At 41.9% G+C, this 18832-nt stretch overlaps 1 protein-coding gene and 1 pseudogene across 3 annotated transcripts in view; both read right to left on the bottom strand.

Moving 5' to 3' along the window:
* LPCAT2 (lysophosphatidylcholine acyltransferase 2) overlaps positions 1-18832 on the bottom strand; it is a 92126-nt gene that overhangs the window by 70006 nt on the left and 3288 nt on the right. For all 3 annotated transcript variants that reach the window (XM_075537979.1, XM_075537981.1, XM_075537980.1), the window contains exons 2-3: positions 7859-7998; positions 1967-2184 (exon numbers count right to left, since the gene is read on the bottom strand). In XM_075537979.1, coding sequence (XP_075394094.1) covers positions 1967-2184; positions 7859-7998 — 358 coding nt within the window. The remainder of the gene's footprint in view (positions 1-1966; positions 2185-7858; positions 7999-18832) is intronic.
* LOC142432534 (PEST proteolytic signal-containing nuclear protein pseudogene) lies at positions 12821-13658 on the bottom strand (annotated as a pseudogene).

Genomic DNA, 18832 nt, shown 5'->3' with positions numbered 1-18832 from the left:
TACTAGGATGATAATGATTTCTTCTTAAAGTGTTAGAAATGATTATTAGGCCATATGAATATAGAGCATTTGTAAGTCCACTACTTACAAACATGAATTGGATCTTTAAATGGGTATAGGCCGTCCTTGCAAAGGCGGCTCTGAAAAGATCAGCCCTTGGGAGCTCAGGACATTTGCATTCAAAAAGACTTGCTGAATGTGCTGTTGGTAGACTGAAGGGGAAAAAGGGGGAATGTTTTGCTATTTTGAATTTTGAACTAGTGGTTTGCACCTGAAGTTGGAAAAATTTGAAGCCATGAAGAAACTCTCCTCTCCAGGACTGAATGCTCAAGGGAGCCTGCAGGCAGCCTAAAATGCTCTTTAGGTGACCACCTGGATCCAATGGTTGAATGGAAGTGGGAGAAAAGCACTAGTGGAGAGATGGCTTGAGTCTGGCCACTGACACCCATGGACCTGGTTCACAGGAACTAGAAGTGAAGAGGAGAGCAGGTTGGCTGGTGTGAAGCTTAAAGAGTGGTGGAGAACCTGGGCCTATGGCATGACCTAGCCCAAGGGGGATAAGATTGTTGAGAATTTGTGATTGGGCCCATGGTCAAAAGGCAAGGCTAAGTGAGATAGCCCACATTGAGTGGTCCAGAACCCAACCAGATGAAGAAAAGATTTTTGAGTCTGTGAATTGGTGCATATTGCTGCTAACTTTATGGATGGCCTGTCCTGATTTGAATTTTCTTATGAATGCAGGCACACAAAGTTACAACCAGAATGAAGATTCTTTACATCAAAGATCATGCTTGTCTCCTCAGAGCAGTGGGTTTATGTAAATGGTCAGTATAGAAATTAGATACTCAAAATGGGGGGATAAAGGCATGAAGCGGCTGGCTTAAGGACTTTCATGGGTGGGGTAATATGTTGATCAGATTAGGGTGTAGGCTTTCACTTTGCTTCTTAGACATAGACTTATAGAATATTATGTTTAAATGATGCTGGCACATTTTCAGTTGTATGCATTTTAGTTTTATCCTATTAGGCACAAATATGATTTTACTATTGTCCTTGTTTTAAAAAGCATATAGGGCCAAATACTTGTGTACAAGTGCCAAGTTGGCAAGGGGTGGACTGTGATGGATAGGGTTGTGTGTATGTGTGTGTGTGTGTGTGTGTGTGTGCGCGTGCCAACATTGCACCTGTAAGAAGATATGGTGGAGTTTAGCCTGTCAATAAGGTTGCAGCCTGATGACCTCATTTGGAAGTACCACTCAGATAAATGGTTATTTTCACCTTCCTTTGGATGAGCCATGCAGAGACTTGCCAGGGCCTGTGATGCATCCTCCACCATTGGATCCACAAGACTTTTCACCCACAGACCTGTGGTCTTCCTGCATTTGGTATCACTGCATGTGGCTGCATGAGTCTGAAGAAGGACTTATGGACTTGATCTGGACTGGGCTGGGATGTTTTATTGATGGATGATTACTTCTTGATATAAAACTCTTTCTTAGCTACATAGGAGTGTCTCTGGATTTGTTACTTTAATCGGCCTGGCCTAACACAGGGCCCCCACTATAACCCATAGCTTTCAGGAGACTCGATGCTCAGAAGTTAAGTTCTAATAGAAGTTTCTTCCCACATATTTTTTAGTTTAAATCTTTCTAAATAAAAAAAAAATCAAGTATACATGGCATTTGAAATTGATCTTTCTGTTCACAAATAAGAAAAGAAAGACATGAAGGAACAGTAATAAAACTAATTTTTAAAAAGAATTATAAGGGAAAAGTGGAGAAATCACAACTTTTTTTTTCTTTCCATAAATTCATTCCTTCAGCATCATATTCTCATGAAAAAGAGGAAGGGCACACAAGATGTTTTAGTATTTCTACATTTCTTAACAAGTGGGTCAATAAACTGGACATCATTTTGCAGGTAAAGTGTGAACATGGGAATACTTTGTTACCTTATTAGTACTTACTGCCAATCAGAGGCACTTGTGCATTCTCATTTCGGGAGACTATCGAAGGCATCCCAGCTATGACACAGGCGATCCCGTCGAAGAATGTTGAATGAGGGGCAACCACAAAAATGGGAGCTTCCAGGGGACTTGCAACCTTTCCTTTCACCGTGATGGTAAATCCCATGGAGAGGAACATGACGTGACCCAGAAACTTCAAAGCAGATTGAGTGACTTTCCTTTGAAAATAAATATTTCCAGAAGGACATAATTAGCTTTGCTAATTGAAGCTAACAACAGGAATTTACTCTAAAACATAATAAGAAAATCAGAACCTGTCAACACTTTAGTTTAAAATATATGCTGAGAATAATCAGCAACATTCGCACGAAGCCCTTGCTTTCAGGTATTAATTTGCCTTGTCCTCAGTCCACTCTTGCAACACAGCCAGTTAATGAGCACAGTTCTACTTTGCAGATGAGGACATGGAGGCACTGCGAGGAAAACATAATTTTCCCAGAGACACACAGCCAGTACGTGGCTTGACTACTCTGTTGCTACAAAGTACTACGGATGTATTTCCAACACTTTGCTCGCTGAGACATTCAAGAGTACTGCCCTGCAGAGTAATGATTGTGAGACTCTAGGAGGAGCTTCCAAAAGTGTGTGGGACAATGGAATGCAAAGGTAATGGGATTGAAGCCAGGAACGGTTTGAAGCCTCCTCAGAGATCTGTGTAATAGAGATGTGACTCACTCCCAACGCATTCACAGAGCTCTCAGGTTAACACTGTCCTCAGAGCTGCGGTTCTCAACCTGGGGATCACGACCCCTTTGGGGGTCAAAGGACCCTTTCACAGGGGTCACCCGATTCATCACAGTAGCAAAATGACAGTGATGAAATAGCAACAAAAATAATATTATGGTTGGGGGGGTTCCCACCACATGAGGAAGTGTATGAAAGGGCCGTGGCATGAGGAAAGTTGAGAACCGCTGCCTCGGAGCCACTTGAGGACGAACTTTTAGAAGGAAACCTCATTACTCAGAAGCAGACTTCTTCTACACCATCAAACATCTGAACGAAGAAATCCACCTCCCCCCCCCCCCCTGCAACAGAGGTGTACGTAACCCATCCAGAAACGTAGTGGTTGACTTAAAAAAGAAATCTGCCCTTGAAAGTTCATTCATCAAACTGTGCCAAGAACTGGGCAGGGCACACAAGACAAGGTCAAGTCTCTGTCTTCAATAAATCCAGGGGTGCAGGGAAGCAAGAATGCAGTCAGTCTGACAAAGGCAAACATAGGAAGGATGTCTTCATGTGACTAAGCAGACAGCTTTCTATGAAAACAAGCAAGAAGCATTACCTCACCCACAAGGCATCTAAGGAGAGCTTTTAAAAACAGGATTCGTTCAAGGTTGCGGTATACATGGGATTGATCACCGGGGGTTGGAGCCCAGCAAACAGCAACTATCTAGCTCTCAAAACATTCTTGAAATGCTTTAGTGAGTCCCCATTGCCATCAACTGAATGCCAGCTCAGAGAGCCTCCAGGAAAGAACGGAACTGCTCTGTGTGGTTTCGGAGGCTCTAAATATATTTTCCAACAATTTTATTGGCATTTCACGTGCATATCCTATAATTTAATAGTCCAATCACATCAAGAAGATCTGTACAATCAAATCACCAGTACAATCAGTTTTAGAGCATTTCCTTCATTCTTGTACCCATTGTTATTACTTCCCCATTTCCCCTCAACCTCTCCTACCCCCCAGGTTTACCTATCCTGGATTTCACATACAGAAAAATATTTTAAAACCCCAAAAGCCACGAGCAACAACAACAAAGTAAAACAGATGAAACTAGAACAGAACAAATTTAAATGGATCATAGGGGAGATCAAAGGATAGGGTGCTACATTTTAACCTAACTGCATCTGCAACAATCTACTTTCCTTATGCATTCTGCATGATAGCAAGACTATTCACTGTCATGGTTCATGGTCAGAGGGATTCAACAGGGCCTTATTCCACGTGTATTTCCCCTTCACTTAAAAAAAAAAACTGAAACAGCTTTAAAATGGGTCAAAAGGGAGATCAAATGATAAGATGTACATTTTAACGTAACTACATCTGCCATAGCCAACTTTACAATGGTCTCTGTCTGATAACAGGACTATCCACATCCCTCAGGTGTGATCAGAGGGGATTCACCAGAGGTTAAATCCATGTGTGGTGCCTGCAGATGGATTTTGAGCTTCCGCGGTCATCCATCGCCTTCCGCAAACCAGGCGTTCACAATTTAAGTTCTGATACCATTCGTGTCTGTAGATGTGGATTATATTATTTAGTCCTTGGATCACACGGCTGTTGTGCTTCTTCCATGTGGACTTAAATGAAGCCATCACTTAGATGGCTGCTTGTTTGACAACAAGCCTTCAAAACCCCAGACACGATTCCTTCTGATAGCCGGGCACCATCTGTATCCTTCCCCACACTTTGCTGTAGCACTCAAATCTTCATGAGGGTGAGCATTAAGCAAAACCATGTCATAAGAATGAAATTTTCTTAGTTTGGGGCTAGGAATTAAGAGCAAGGCCCAAATCCATCCATTCATCTAAAGCAGTGGTTCTCAAACCGTGGGTCGTGACCCCTTTGGGAGTCAAATGACCCTTTCACAGGGGTCGCCTAAGACCATCAGAAAACACATAAATACTTCACAATATATAATTACATATTGTTTTGTGATTAATCACTATGCTTTAATTATGTTCAATTTATAACAATGAAAATGCATCTTGCGTACCAGATATTTACATTACAATTCATAACAGTAGCAAAATTACAGTTATGAAATAGCAATGAAAATAATTTTATGGTTGGGGGTCACTACAACATGAGGAACTGTGTGAAAGGATCGCGGCATTAGGAAGGTTGAGAACCACTGATCTAAGGTTTACCTATGTCTCTGGTTCACCTTAAAGACATAGTTTTCATTTTATGTTAGAGAACATTTCCAAGATCCCTATTAAGTCAATGGTAACTCATGGTAAGCCTGTAGGATGGAGCAGAATTTCCCTGGTGAGTCGCTAAGCCTGCAACTCTTCACGGGGGTAGAAAGCCTCATCCTTCCCCTGCCGAGCTGACTGGTGGTTTCAAGCTGCTGACCTTGCCATTAGCAACCCAAAGCATAAACACTGTAGCGTCATTAGTTTAGCCAATGGTATAAAATTTATAAGACTGTTGAGAAAAGGAAGAAATACAAGTTTAGATAAGGCTGCAAATCTTTATGAGAGCAGCCAGCCTCATCTTTCTCCTTTGGAACAGCTGGTGGATTTGAACTGCTGACCTTGTGGTTAATAGTCTAACATATAACCCTCTACCCTCCTAGGGCTTCTTGTACAATTTATTGTTGCTGTTAGGTGCCATTGACTTGGTTCCGACTCATAGCGGCCCTACATACAACAGAATGAAGCACTGCCCAGGCCCGTACCATCCTCACAATTGTTCTTATGTCTCAGCTCACTGATGCAACCACTGGGTCAATCCATCTTGTTGAAGGTTTTCTTCTGTTTTGCTGCTCCTCTACTTTACCATGCATGATGTACTTCATGGGATGCAGAAGGGGTTTTTCCCAGGTTTCCCCTCCTCCAATATATGAATGCAACACATGATAAATGACTGTCCATTTGGAGGTCAACACAAGCTGCTTAGAGGTTACCTCCTTGAGGTTTATCAGCCATCTAGAGCAATCAGACCATATAGTCTGTCTCACCCTAAGTAGGGCCCACTTCATTCTGGTAAGGATAGTGGAGTTTCTCCCTGAAGGAGAGCCCAGAGACAAGGTTGAGCCTACTCAAGGAGGACCAAGGTTAGGCTGCCATCTTGAATTTAGGGTTCATGTCACATGTGTGCTCTTAGTGCCGCCCCTTCTGATTGTGTGTACACCCCTTGCTTGTCACACTCTGATTGATGTATACTGATTATATAACCCCTTCCAGTTATGATGCAATCAGGAGGTTTGCATGTCCCTGAAAGTATATATATGTCGTGATTGGAAATATACCTGCCCATCCTGCCCTCTCTCTGCATGGACCTGGCTGCTGAGATCATGGTCATCCAGGAGGTGAGCAATTGCATGCCTTATATTGTCTGATGTCTCTTTTAATGTTACCCCATTACACAACCACTCCTTGGACCCATTCGCTTGTGGGGGCTGGTACCCCACAGTCCCCCAGACACTGATTTCTCTTGACCACATATCCAGTATCTGTATTTGGGGCATGGACAGTTGAGTGCCGTGAATTATATGCATTGTGTGCAACCATTACCACTATGCATTTTCTCCTTTTTTCCAGCATTCTTATTAGAAGTTCAAAATCATCTAAGCAAAAACCACTCATCCATCAACCTAGGTTGTCAGTAACCACCCACTAACAAGGGACCAAAAATAGATAGATAGATAGATAGATAGATAGATAGATAGATAGATAGATAGATAGACAGACAGAGATAGATAGATAGATAGATAGATAGATAGATAGATAGATAGATAGATAGACCGACCTTGCATTAGGGTCCTGCTGGCACTGTGTGTGAAGTTTTGGGCTTCACCTCAAGGTCAAGAGTTCAACTCCACCAGCTGTTCCTCAGGAGAACAATAAAGCTATCTACGCCATTAATGACTTGCAGCTCGCCTTGGAAACCTACGGAGCAGGTGTGTCCTCTGCCCTGTAGAGCTCACACAAGTCAAAATCACCTTGATGGCAATGGCTGGGGGAAGCTAGGGTTACAGACACAGGAGCGCACGGTTTGCAAAGACCGAGGCGCTATCAGTTCTGTGGTTGCATTTGGTTCCGTTCCATTTCACCGCGGTTTTTGGTTTGCTTTAGGTCTGGGTTTGTTTGCTGAACATCAAATTACTTATCTCTTACAAAATCTCAAGAATGAAAAATTTGAAGGATGTGTACCCACTTGAGGTTCGGGTGAATGGAGCAGATCTTTGCACACTGAAGAAAACAACACCTTCAGAGAATTCAGCAGCCTCCACAATCCACTTAGGATCCCCATGGAATCCACAGCAAGAGGCTCCACTGTCTGGGCCTACAGATGCCTGTGAGGAATTAACGTGTACCAATATCCACCTGCTCCTATGATCACTATGCTAATTAGAGAATGCTTCACACACTGTTCCATCCTAGCTCGAGGCTGTTGCAAAAAGCCTGGACTGTAATTATTAATAAAGTATTAATAATAGCAATTACTTAAAACAATAAAATATATCACAATAGCTGCATATAATTATACCACTGAACACTTGTTAGAAAGCATTTGGTTATTGAAGGACAAACTCAATCCAATTTGCTAGGAGTCGGCTCTAACTCATAGCGACTCCTGTAGTACAGAATGTAGAAATGCTCCCTGGGGTTTCTGAGGCTGTACATCTTCACAGAGGAAGACAGCCTCATGGTTCTCCTGGGAAATGGCTGGTGAGTTCAAATTGCTAAACCTCGGGTTAGCTGTTCAGCACACAGAGCACGTCACCCCCAGTGGTCCTTGTAGAACAAAAGCAATGAAAACAGACTGAGAAGGAGGAAAGAAAGCCCGGGCTGTGCAGCTTCGATGGGTCCAGGTATCCTACCAGGGTCGTTTTCAGAACCAGGGATGTCCCACCTTTTGGCAATAACTCAGAGAGCAAGACGTTCTCACATCAGAAAATCATGACTTCAACAAAAGATTATCATAATGCATTTGGGCAGTGTTTTCTATATGTGATAAATTAAGACCATGGTTCTTCTGAGCAATAGTAAACTATTACAAATAAGTAAATGAGCGATATGGCTATCAGCACTGCCTAAACTGTGGTAAACACTTCTTGACATTGATATACCAAATAGTTGAACATAATTTGTTCTTACCTCCTCCAACCTGTTATCGGATGAGTCAGCTTTTCAGGACAGCATGCTGTTGAAATTGCAGCAAATGGCCAGGCCAGTAATAAAATCAATCCGACCAGCAAGGCACGGACGGGGAGCAGGATAATTCCAAGAAGAAGCATCTACAAGCCAAAGTTGACAAGAGTAGGTGAGCAGACACTGGAGATACATTGCTGGAGCTACGGAACAGAAATCTGAGGACACAGTTACCTGCTATTTATGCATCAAACAAGGGTGACTTACTCACTACTCTGTGCCAGACCAGGACCGATGCCTCAAAGAGAGAAAGGAAACTAAGCCAATACATGTGACTCCACAGAACCTACCCCAGGTCAAAATAGACAGCAAAGAATGCCAATTACCAAAAGGTAACTATTAGTAATATGTAGACGTGGAAGTATACTGAGGCAACCAAGAAAAGGAATGGTGGGTATAGCCATCAGGAAAACCTTCCTGGAGGGGTTGTTTCAACTTGACTAGTCTTGCAGGAGAAGTAGATCCAGCGAGGTCAACTAGGGAATCTACTTTTGAGAGATATCCATAGAAGGAAGAGTGTTAATAGGGGTGCTGGTATGTAAAGAAGTAAATGGAATAGCTTATATACTTGCCAGTTATTGCTAATAATGAGTAACAGGTGATGTGTGAGGAAGAAATTAAGAATGAGAATGAGAGCTAAGGAAATAAGAATGCGGGTGAGTCTGGCTCCTGGCGACCCGTGGTTTGCAGTGGAACTGCTTTAGAGTGTTTCCGGTGGCTGTGACCTTTCTCGATACATAGTGATTTCATTTGTCCAGGAAACACCATCCCCTCTTCTGTTGGAAGAAACTCGGCTCCAGTTGGGCACCACCGAGTGTTCTAGAAAAGGGCCCTGCTGTTCCAGAAAAGTGTGGAGTTTTCATACCTGGGGTTCCACATGACCAATGGTACCGACTTAAAAAAAATTAATGAGGTCTTCACACTTGTTCATCTAGTTCTTGACAAACATTTCTTGGTAACAGTTTGGATAAGCGATTGCTTAGGGTGTGTTCATAATATTTTTCCTTTGTATATATTTTCCTCAAACACCTACTTCTTCATCTCTTCTCTTGGTTGACTAAGAATGGTTCATATTAACCTAAAAATAATGGATTGAATTATGTCCCTCAAAAATACGACTCAACTTGACAAGGCCAAGATTCTGTTAGGTGTTTAACACAGGGACTGGGTGCTCATTGCGCATGCTCAGAGGTTCAAGTTTCCAGCCAGGAAGGGGTGGTACACCTAGGTGGGTGTTAGAACTGGATTTGTCCATCTGGGCCAGGTGAATTCAATCCACTCAATGGGGTTGACCAGGATTGTCGACCATGCCTCCCGACAGCGCAACCTAAGAGGCAGTCTCTGGATCCCACTGGGGGTCTCTTTTTCATCTCTCTCAAGCAGTTCCTTGACAAACTGTGCAGGGGTGAGGGGCACTGAGGGTGCCTGTGTAAACCTGAAACTGCTATCTTTCATAAAACTCACGTGGATCGCAATCCAGGCTTTGGAGTGAATTCTTTCTCCTGTGAAGTCAAGGTCTGAGTAATCGCCCACCTGTGGGAAACCTAACAATTCTGTGGTTTGGCAATTACACAAGGATATGATTTGGCAGTTACATGATGATATAATCACCCCATGATGTAATATACGTATTCTGTATTTGTGATATGTTGCAAATCTTGACCACTCTGTGTTAATCAAGCAGGGTTGGGTTATGCTCATGTGGACTCAGTTACGCTTGTTATTTTAAAGAGGCAGGATTGTGAAGAATAAACAAAAGAAACTCATATCCATCTGGTGGGTGCTGACTCAGCGACCCTACAGGACAAGGTAGACATGCCCCTGTGGGTTTCCAAGACTGTAGTTCATTATGGGAGTAAAAAACCCTGTCTTTTCAACAGAAAAGTGGGTGAAGGGAGACGTTGGACAGTGTAAGACATGACTAAATAATAATACATTTTAAATTATCAAGGGTTTGTGAGGGACAGGGAAGCAGAGAGGGACAGGGGAAAAAATGAGGAGCTGATGCCAGGGGCTTAAGTGGAGAACAAATGTTTTGAGAATGATGAGGGCAACAAATGTACAAATGTGCTTTACACAATTGATGTTTATATGGATTGTGATAAGAGTTGTATTAGCCCCAAATAAAATGATTTTTTATAAAACCAATTTTCTTCCATGGAGCAGCTAGTGGTTTTGAACTACAGACCTTACAGTTAGTAGCCAAATGACTAACCACTATGCCACCAGGGTTCCTTTATTCAATCCACAGACCTGGTTCAATGTAATGGGAGTTTTCCTGAGGTATGACCGACATCACCTTTATATCTTACAAGAGTTAAAAGGAAAAAATACGTGAGCTGAGAAAAGAGACCAGATAACACCAAAAATGAAGAGCTGGAGCAAATTCATTGGATGCAGAGCCTCCATTGGACCCAGAAAATCCACTGGTCTGAGAACCTCCTAGACCTAAGGCAAGATTGATGCCGAGATACATGTAGATCTTTAAAGAACAACACTATATTTAAAGGAGACAAAGACCTTCCTCAAGCTCCAAACCAAGAAGCCTTCCCTAGATGGCCTGAATTTGAACTTCTTGACTCCTAAACTGTGACAAAACCATCCAATTGTGACATTTCTGTTATATATGTGTAAAACCATCCAATTGTGATATTTCTGTTATACCAACATTAGATTACTAAGACACGGTCTACTGAAAGTTCAATCATTTGTGCATCATTTTGTTGATCACCTACAATTGAATAGCCTCTTTCTGTTAAGAACTCTGCTCTCCTGATGGTTAATTAATATTAATTTCTTCACTTTGCTGAGCTAGTAGGCCTCATCTTCAGGGTAAGTCGAACTTGATTTGGAACCAGGCAAGACCAAATGGGAGAGACATATTCAGGACAAAGTCAAGAAACAAAAGGTCAACACCAAGCAGCCAAGGAAACAAGTAGGACTTCTTCATTTATCTAGCTGTTGGCAAAGGGTTTGCAGAATAGGGCTCAAAGTCAAAGTAGGCACACATGTAACATGTGACACGAGAGTCAAATAGGGAGGGGCCCGGGGTCAGTGTTCTGCTAAGGATTCTGATTCCTTGACATACAATACTCTTTGCATCATCAGTGGTGTTTCGTTCTGGATGCAGGTATCAGATAAGCATTTCATATACTTGATGAATCCTATGAGGAATTAGAAAGGAAGGATCAGTATGAAGTCAGTTTCTAAAGTGAAACAAACCCACTGGAGACATGAGAAAAGAAGAGCCAGGCATAGGAGGGATGGCATGTAGCCAAGTAGTTCTTTGGCAAACTTTCCTGATGTGCTGTTTTCCTTCTGCAAGCATGGCAAGAGCCCAAACTGATCACTGCTGTCTAACACCACCGTAGCAAAAGATCCTCAGACCTTGCTGGGCAATCCTTCTGTGTGCACCACCATCTGCAATCTGACTCAGGGGAGCAGGTTGGGGAACACTGTAATTAGGGAAAACTGCCCACAAGAGTATCCATTCCAATCCAGGGTCACCAGCTATTGGAGTATGGCCTGCCATAGGTCACTTCTCTATTTGAAACCAAGATCTTGAAACCAATTAGTCTAATATATGCATTAAGTGGTGATTATAAAGGTAGCTATTTAGAGGAACTCCCAAGATATCTAATGTATAAAACACACTCACTGCCGTGGTGTCCATGCTGACTCACAGCGCCCCCTGTGGGTTTCTGAGACTGTAACTGTTTATAGGAGTGGAAAGCCCAGCGTTTCTCCTGAGGTGCTGCTGCTGGTTTTGAACTACCGACCACGCACCTTCTTATCCTCCAGCCATGCAAACAGGAGAAGGCCCAAGCGTAGGGGTTATCATTTGGATTTGCATCTTCTACTGTACTCTCCTTTGATGCCACACACAAAAAAATATATCCAAGAGGAACACCGATCATATTGTTTCTGGGACAATTGCCCTAATCTTACTGGGCTCTAGAGATCAGTACAAATGATGGACAAGCTAGTTAATTCAGTGTCTTTTCCTGTAAGCAGTTGAGTAATGTGGTTACACTTTGAGGTAAACTCATGAAGGACCTAGGAGAATCAGCAGGGTGTTATGGGAAAGTATTAATATTTAGGCATTCCTTCTACAATATGTTCCAACTGGCAAACAATTTTACTTTAAAACAATTAAATCCCTACTGCAGGATATAAGTTCGATTGGAGCATGGTACCTGAGGTTGGGCTAACCATCTAGGGGGGTGCCACAGCTTAACACGCAAGACTCACTTAAAGATAACGTTGAAATTGGAAAGTAGCATTGGGCACGAGGCTATCTTTTGATATAGGAAACGCTAATGGATCTGAATTTCCATGCCCACATTGTAGATGAAGATGATGGATTCAACATTCCGTCCAACTGCTCCCATTAGCTACAGGTGGGGCTAATTTAATAAATGTCTTCTTTTTCCATATGGTGGGAGGCGCCATTGAAGAGAGAATGATAGATAAGTGGACCTTTGTGTTAGATAAATCCAGGAGAAAGACAAATATGAAGTAAATGTAATAACTTTAAGAATCACGACAGCTATAAAACAAAGTCCATACGATTCAGCGAGATTCGTGGAATCTTGTCCTGCTTTCACATCCTGCCATAATCATGTACATTCCCCCAAAATACCTACAATCGGTGTGAAAATTAACAGACCTGTAGAAGCAAACATTTAAGCTCTAAACCACTCCAACGGATTTGCTTCTGACTCATAACAACTTTATATGGAGTTTGCCAAGACGGCAAACTTCTACAGGAGCAGACAGCCTCGTCCTTCTCCTGAGGCGTGGCCACTGGGTTTGAACCATTAATCATGTAGTCAACAGCAAGATAGCTAACCATAGCAGCACCGAGACTCCCTTATAGACCCTAATAAGGACACTTAATTCTGTTTGTTAGGCCGAAGTAGCTTCGGGGAAGATGTGACTCTCGGGGACTTCAGAAGTTGCAATGATATATCCAGCCTGATAATGCAAGATAATAAAATTTCCTCTTAAGCAGAAGCCACCCGTAAACAACACTAAATCGGACTAGCAAAAGGGGTCAGACTTATTTTTTTTTTCACTTCAAACTAAGTTATCAGTGTACCACTCACTCTTTAATTTAAAGTCATCAGCAAAACAAAAAAGTGGCTCCACAGAGAGTCTCTGCCTTTCTTTTAAAGAAGGGAACTGGTTCTTTTCACTTTACACCCACCCCACACACGGATCATAAAACGCACCACTTCATTGTGTTGGTCAGGAGCATTCCCAAGAGGAGAGTTTAAAATTCGCTCCCACAGCTTCTGGCTATCAGGAAAACCATGCTTTCCTCTGTTGGAGGAGATTGGTGCTGCTGGTGTCTCTTCATCCTCGCCTTGGCTGCTGGGGGCATTTCCGCCGGTGCACTATCTTCATCTTCATTGAAAGCTGTGGCTACTGAAAGGGTTTGGGGACAAGAGTGGGAGCTGCTTCTTTGGGCTCACTTCATCCAAGTGTAAAGCTGATGCTTTCTTTGTTGTCCAATGACCTGGTGCCAATCCAAACTTGGAGACCTCTGAAGGCTTTGTAAGAAAGTCCTCAGCTGCTTCTTCAGCTGATTGTTTCTCAGTGCGAGACTGGAACACCCCCAACCCCAAGAAACAGCCTTCCTTTCCCTAGGTTTTTCCGCTGCTTCTTTGGGTCCTCAGGCAGCTCCAGCTCCAGCTACTTGCAGATTCCCAGGCTTCTCCCACCCCACCTGCCTGTCTGCCATTGTCCCTGCCACGATCTCTACACATTCTGAAGTTTTGGGTCTTTTTTGAAGAATCAAAAGTTCTTTAGTTAAACCCATGCCGTTGTTCACAGTGTAAATACTATTGTCCATTAGGGCACTTGCTTGAAGCAAGTCATCTGATGAAGCACATGAACGGATGCTCTGCATCATTAATCAATAGAAAAGTGCAGATTAGAATCGCAATGAGATACCGTTTACACCCACAATGTTGACGAGACACCGAGCTTCTGTTAAGTGTGATGGAAAAGTTGGGGAACAATTAATGATGGTGGAACAACATGATGCATATTGTTAATTTCCTTGAACTGGACATATGAAGGCTAGAGAAATGATAACTGTTTTGTTTACATTTACCACACACAAAAATAATGTATGCATAGAGCCACCATAAAAAACGAATAATATATTAAGATAATGGAATAATCTGTAATTTAAAAGAATCAACTACTACTATAAATGGCAATACAGTTTAATCTCAAAATATGAAGAAGCCAGACATGAAAGGATACCTACTACAGGATTTCATTCATATGAAAATTTCACACAATCGTGAAAGACTACCTATCAGCAGCTGCCTAAGGCCCAGGAAGGAGTATTACCTGTAAAGGGATACAAGGAAACGTTCTGTGGTGATGGAATCATGGTTAACTTGATTATGGTGGATATGCGATTTTAGAAGAAAATCGCAGCCTATGTACCCAAAGGGGGTGTATTTATGTGAATGATATACCTTAATAAAATCTGATCTTTATAACATACTGCCAACACCAAGGGTCTGAGGATCCAGAGTGATTAAAATCCTCATACATTGCCTATGGAAATTAAAATAATCAAATCACTATAGAAAACTATTTGGAAGGTATTTTTTCTTTTAAAAATCATTTTATTGGGGGCTCATGCAACTCTTATCACAATCCATAGATGCATCCATTGTGTCAAGCATATTTGTACATTTGTTGCCATCATCATTCTCAAAACATTTTCTTTATCCTTAAGCCCCTGGCACCAGCACCTCATTTTCCCCTTCCCTCGCTGCTCCCATCTCCTCCATGAACCCTTGATAATTTATAAACTAGTATTATTTTGTCACGTTTTACACTGTCTGATGTCTCCCTCCACCCACATTTCTTTTGTCCGGCCCCCAGGGAGGGGATTATCTGTAGATCCTTGTGGTCAGTTCCCCCTTTCTACCCTCCCCTCTCCTTCCTCTCCAGGTACCGCTACTCTCATTATTGGTCCTGAGGGCTTCATCTGTCCTGGATACCCTGTGGCAGTTTCTTATAAACTTGAGCTACATTTGTGACCCAGCAATTCCGCTTCTAGGTATAAAGAGAAATGCCTAAAGGGGTGGCGACTGACTGCCAGGAGGACAAGGCAACTCACGGAAGTGGTGGATATAGTGGCTCAGTGGCTACAATGTTGGACTACGACCCACAGGTCAGCAGTTTGAAACCACCAGGTGCTCCTCAGGAGACAAACAGGACTTTCTGCTCCAATCAACACTTAGTCTTGGGAATTCACGGGGCAGTTCTACTCTGCCCTAGAAGGTCACTATCAGTCGGCAGCCGCTCAGTGGCAGTGAGCTTGGTGGTGTGTGTGTGTATGTGGATAAAGGACATTCCAGGAAGACTAGGAAATATTTGTCAAGGAATATATTAGTCAATATGAAGAGATAATTTCTTCTTTGACATGTCTGTGGTGCTGCTCACAGCATTGTCAAGCCACCAGACACACTGTATTTTCATTTTGTTCTGCTCAACACGAGCTATTGTTCCTACTCCTAACAGAATGGGGAATTTTGGACATATTGGACATCCAAAGTAGGGTATCAAAAATGTATTCCCTCCATTAACCCCTAAGGAATTGATAGTTTTCCATCACACTTAACAGAAACTCGGAGTCTCTTAAACATTGTGGGCGTAGATGGTATCTCATTGTGACCCTAATCTGCATGTTCCTATTGATTAATGATGCGGAGCATCTCCTCATGTGCTTATCGGGCATTTGCAAATCTGCTTTGGAGAAATGTTTATTTAAATAACGTGCTCATTCTTAAATTGAGCATTTGTCTTCTTTAACTGATGAGTTCAAAGAGGCCTTTGTATATTCTGATACCAGAGTCATGTCAGATTCATGGCTTCCACATATGTTCTCTCACTCTGGCAATTGTCTGTTCATTATTTTGTAGTGTACTTTGAAAGCCCAAATTTTTGACTTTTGGGGAGTTTCATTGATCTCGTCCTTTGCTATACTTATGTAAGGAAATCCAAGGTCACAAAAAAGGAATCTATGTTCTTTTCTAAGAGTTGTATAGTTTTAATTCTCAGATTTTGGTTTTGATCAATTTTAAGCCAATATTAGTAGATAGCCCACTGTATTGCCACCATGTCAATATCAATTGGCCATAGTTTATTTATTTTTTTAATAGATCATTTTATGGGGGGCTCTTAAAGCTCTTATAACAATCCATACATCAATTGTAGCAATCACATTTGTACTTAATGTTACCATCATCATTTCCAAAACATTTTCTTTCTACTTGAGCCCTTGGTATCATCTCTTCTTTTTCCCCCTCCCTACGTCACCCTCGTGACCCCTTGATAATTTTTGTTTTATGACTAAATACTTTTATTGGGGGCTCTTACATCTCTTACCACAATCCATACATTCATTCATCCAGTGTGTCAAGCACATTTGCACATATGCTGCCATCATCATTTTCAAAGCACTTGAGCCCCTGATATCAGCTCCCTATTTTTTCCCCCTCCCTTCACTGCCCACCCTCCCTCATGAACCCTTGATAAGCTATAAGTTATTATTTACATCGTCCTCCATCACCCCCACCAACTTTTCCATTGTTTGTCCCCCTGAGAGGGGGTGATGGGCTGACCCTTGTGATCAATTCCCCCCACACTCCCCTAATCCTCCTGGTATCTCTACTCTCATCGTTGGCCCTGAGGGGTTTATCTATCCTGGATTCCCTGTGTTGTGGGCTCTTATCTGTATCCGTGTGCATGCTCTGGTCTAATCCGATTTGTAAGGTAGAGTTGAGGTCATGATAGTGGGGCGAAGGAAGGAAGCACCAAAGAACTAGAGGAAAGTTGTATGTTTCATCAGTGCTATACTGTACCATGACTGGCTCATTTCTTCACTGTGACCTCTCTGTAAGGGGATGTCCAATTATCTCCAGATGGGCTTTGGGTCTACATTCTGCGTTCCCCCTTGATATGATTTTTTTGTTCTGGGTTCTTGATGCCTGATATCTGATTCCATTGATACCTCGTGACCACAGACTGGTGTGCTTCTTGCATGTGGGCTCTGTTGCTTCTCAGCTACATGGTCACTTGTTTATCCTCAAGCCTTTAAGACCCCAGATGATATAGCTCCTGATAGCCGGGCACCATCAACTTTCCTCACCGCATTTGTTTTTGCACCCATTTTGTCTTCAGCGATAATTTTGGAAAGCTGAGCATCACAGAATGTTGGGTTATTAGAACAAAGTGCTCTTGCATTGAGGGAGTACTTGAGTAGAGGCCCAAATGTCCATCTGCTACCTTAATACTTAACATATAAATATATGGACATAGATATATTTCCCTATTATTATATATATTTACATATGTACATGCCTGTATTTAGACCTCTGTAAATGTCCTTTGCTTCCTAGTTCGTTCCTCTATTTCCTTTTACTTTCCTCTTGTCCCACTATTGTGTCTGGCCTTCATTCAAGTTTCAGTAATCCCTCTTGGCTATATTGCCCTTGATCAAGCCCCACCAAGCATTCTACGTCTTCCTTGCCATTGATTTTTAGATCATTTGTTGTTCCCTTGTTTCTGGGTTTGTTGATACCCCATTGCTTTCCCCTGCCTTCCCCTCTCCTGTGTCCCCACAGAACAGTCAGTCCTGTTGTTTATCCCACCTATCTTATCTAGATAGACATGCAGAGATAATAATAAGCATAAAAACAAGACAGAACAAAACAAAACAATAAAAGAAAACTGAAAACAAAACAACAAATACATAAATATTATTTAATATTAAACTATTTTCTAAATTTCATTTCTATACTTTTTGCTACAAATGTACAAAACTATAATTGGTACTATAGAATGATCTTGTAGTCTACAGCCTTGTTGAACTTATTAGCACCAGTAGTTTTTCTGGCTATTTTTAAGATTTTCTATAGATAAGATCAAGCTATCTATAAGTAGAGCAAATTTTACTTCTTTTCTAATCAGGATTCATTTACACTGTTCCTTGCCTAAAACCAGGACCTCCAATATGATGCTGAATCAATGTGTTGAGAGCAGAAATCCTAGTTTTGTTCTAATCTCAGCAGAGAGAAGCTTTTACCATTCCGTGTGATGTTAGCTGGGAGATTTTCATAAATATCCTTTATCACATTGAAGGAGGGGCCTTCCCATCTTAATTCATTTCGTGACTTTACTATGAAGGATTGTAAAATCATCTGGAGGCATTAAAGTCGTCATGTGCTTTTCTCCTTTATATTCTGTGTTTATATATAATACCGGGAGTAATTTTATAAACTGTGTTTTCACTGAAGTCTCTGACAGGTTAGCTTGGAACTCAGCTAGTGATTAATTAGGCAGAGGTTTCTTTAAGTGCCCGAACCTAGCAAGTCTCCTAGTGACTGTCTTTGACATTCAGCCAGTCAGTAGTTTATACTCTGCCGCCTTCAATTCTTACTAGCACAAAGCCTCCTGTTGCCTAGGGGTGAGGGCTTAGGTTATTGCCACATCGTTGCTGGGCAAGTGCATACCTTGACCACACGCACAGCCTTTTCCAAGTGTGACTTTCAGAGTCCCCGGACTGAGGCAAAGATTTTTCAGATCCCCTGTGGACCTCTCGCTGCCTAGGTTTTCCTTGGATACGTTTGGCTCCAAGTGTTAGTCATTAATTCAGGAAGGTGTGATGTTAAGCAACGCTCTCTAATTGTTTTTGTCAGAGGACAAAGTCATTTGATCCCCCCTCCATAACAGGAAGCTAAGTAGATGGACATATTTTCACTTAAGTATGACTGATTTGGCTAATTCGATGAAATTTAATCATGAGTGATGGTCGATATAACTAGTAGAGTTTTAACATACAAAATGAACATCTGTCCATTTGAAGCATGGAGATCAGATATTTTA

Source organism: Tenrec ecaudatus, chromosome 18 (genome assembly GCF_050624435.1).
Source record: "Tenrec ecaudatus isolate mTenEca1 chromosome 18, mTenEca1.hap1, whole genome shotgun sequence".
NCBI lineage: Eukaryota > Metazoa > Chordata > Mammalia > Afrosoricida > Tenrecidae > Tenrec > Tenrec ecaudatus.
This window is presented reverse-complemented; position numbering and strand designations above follow the sequence as displayed.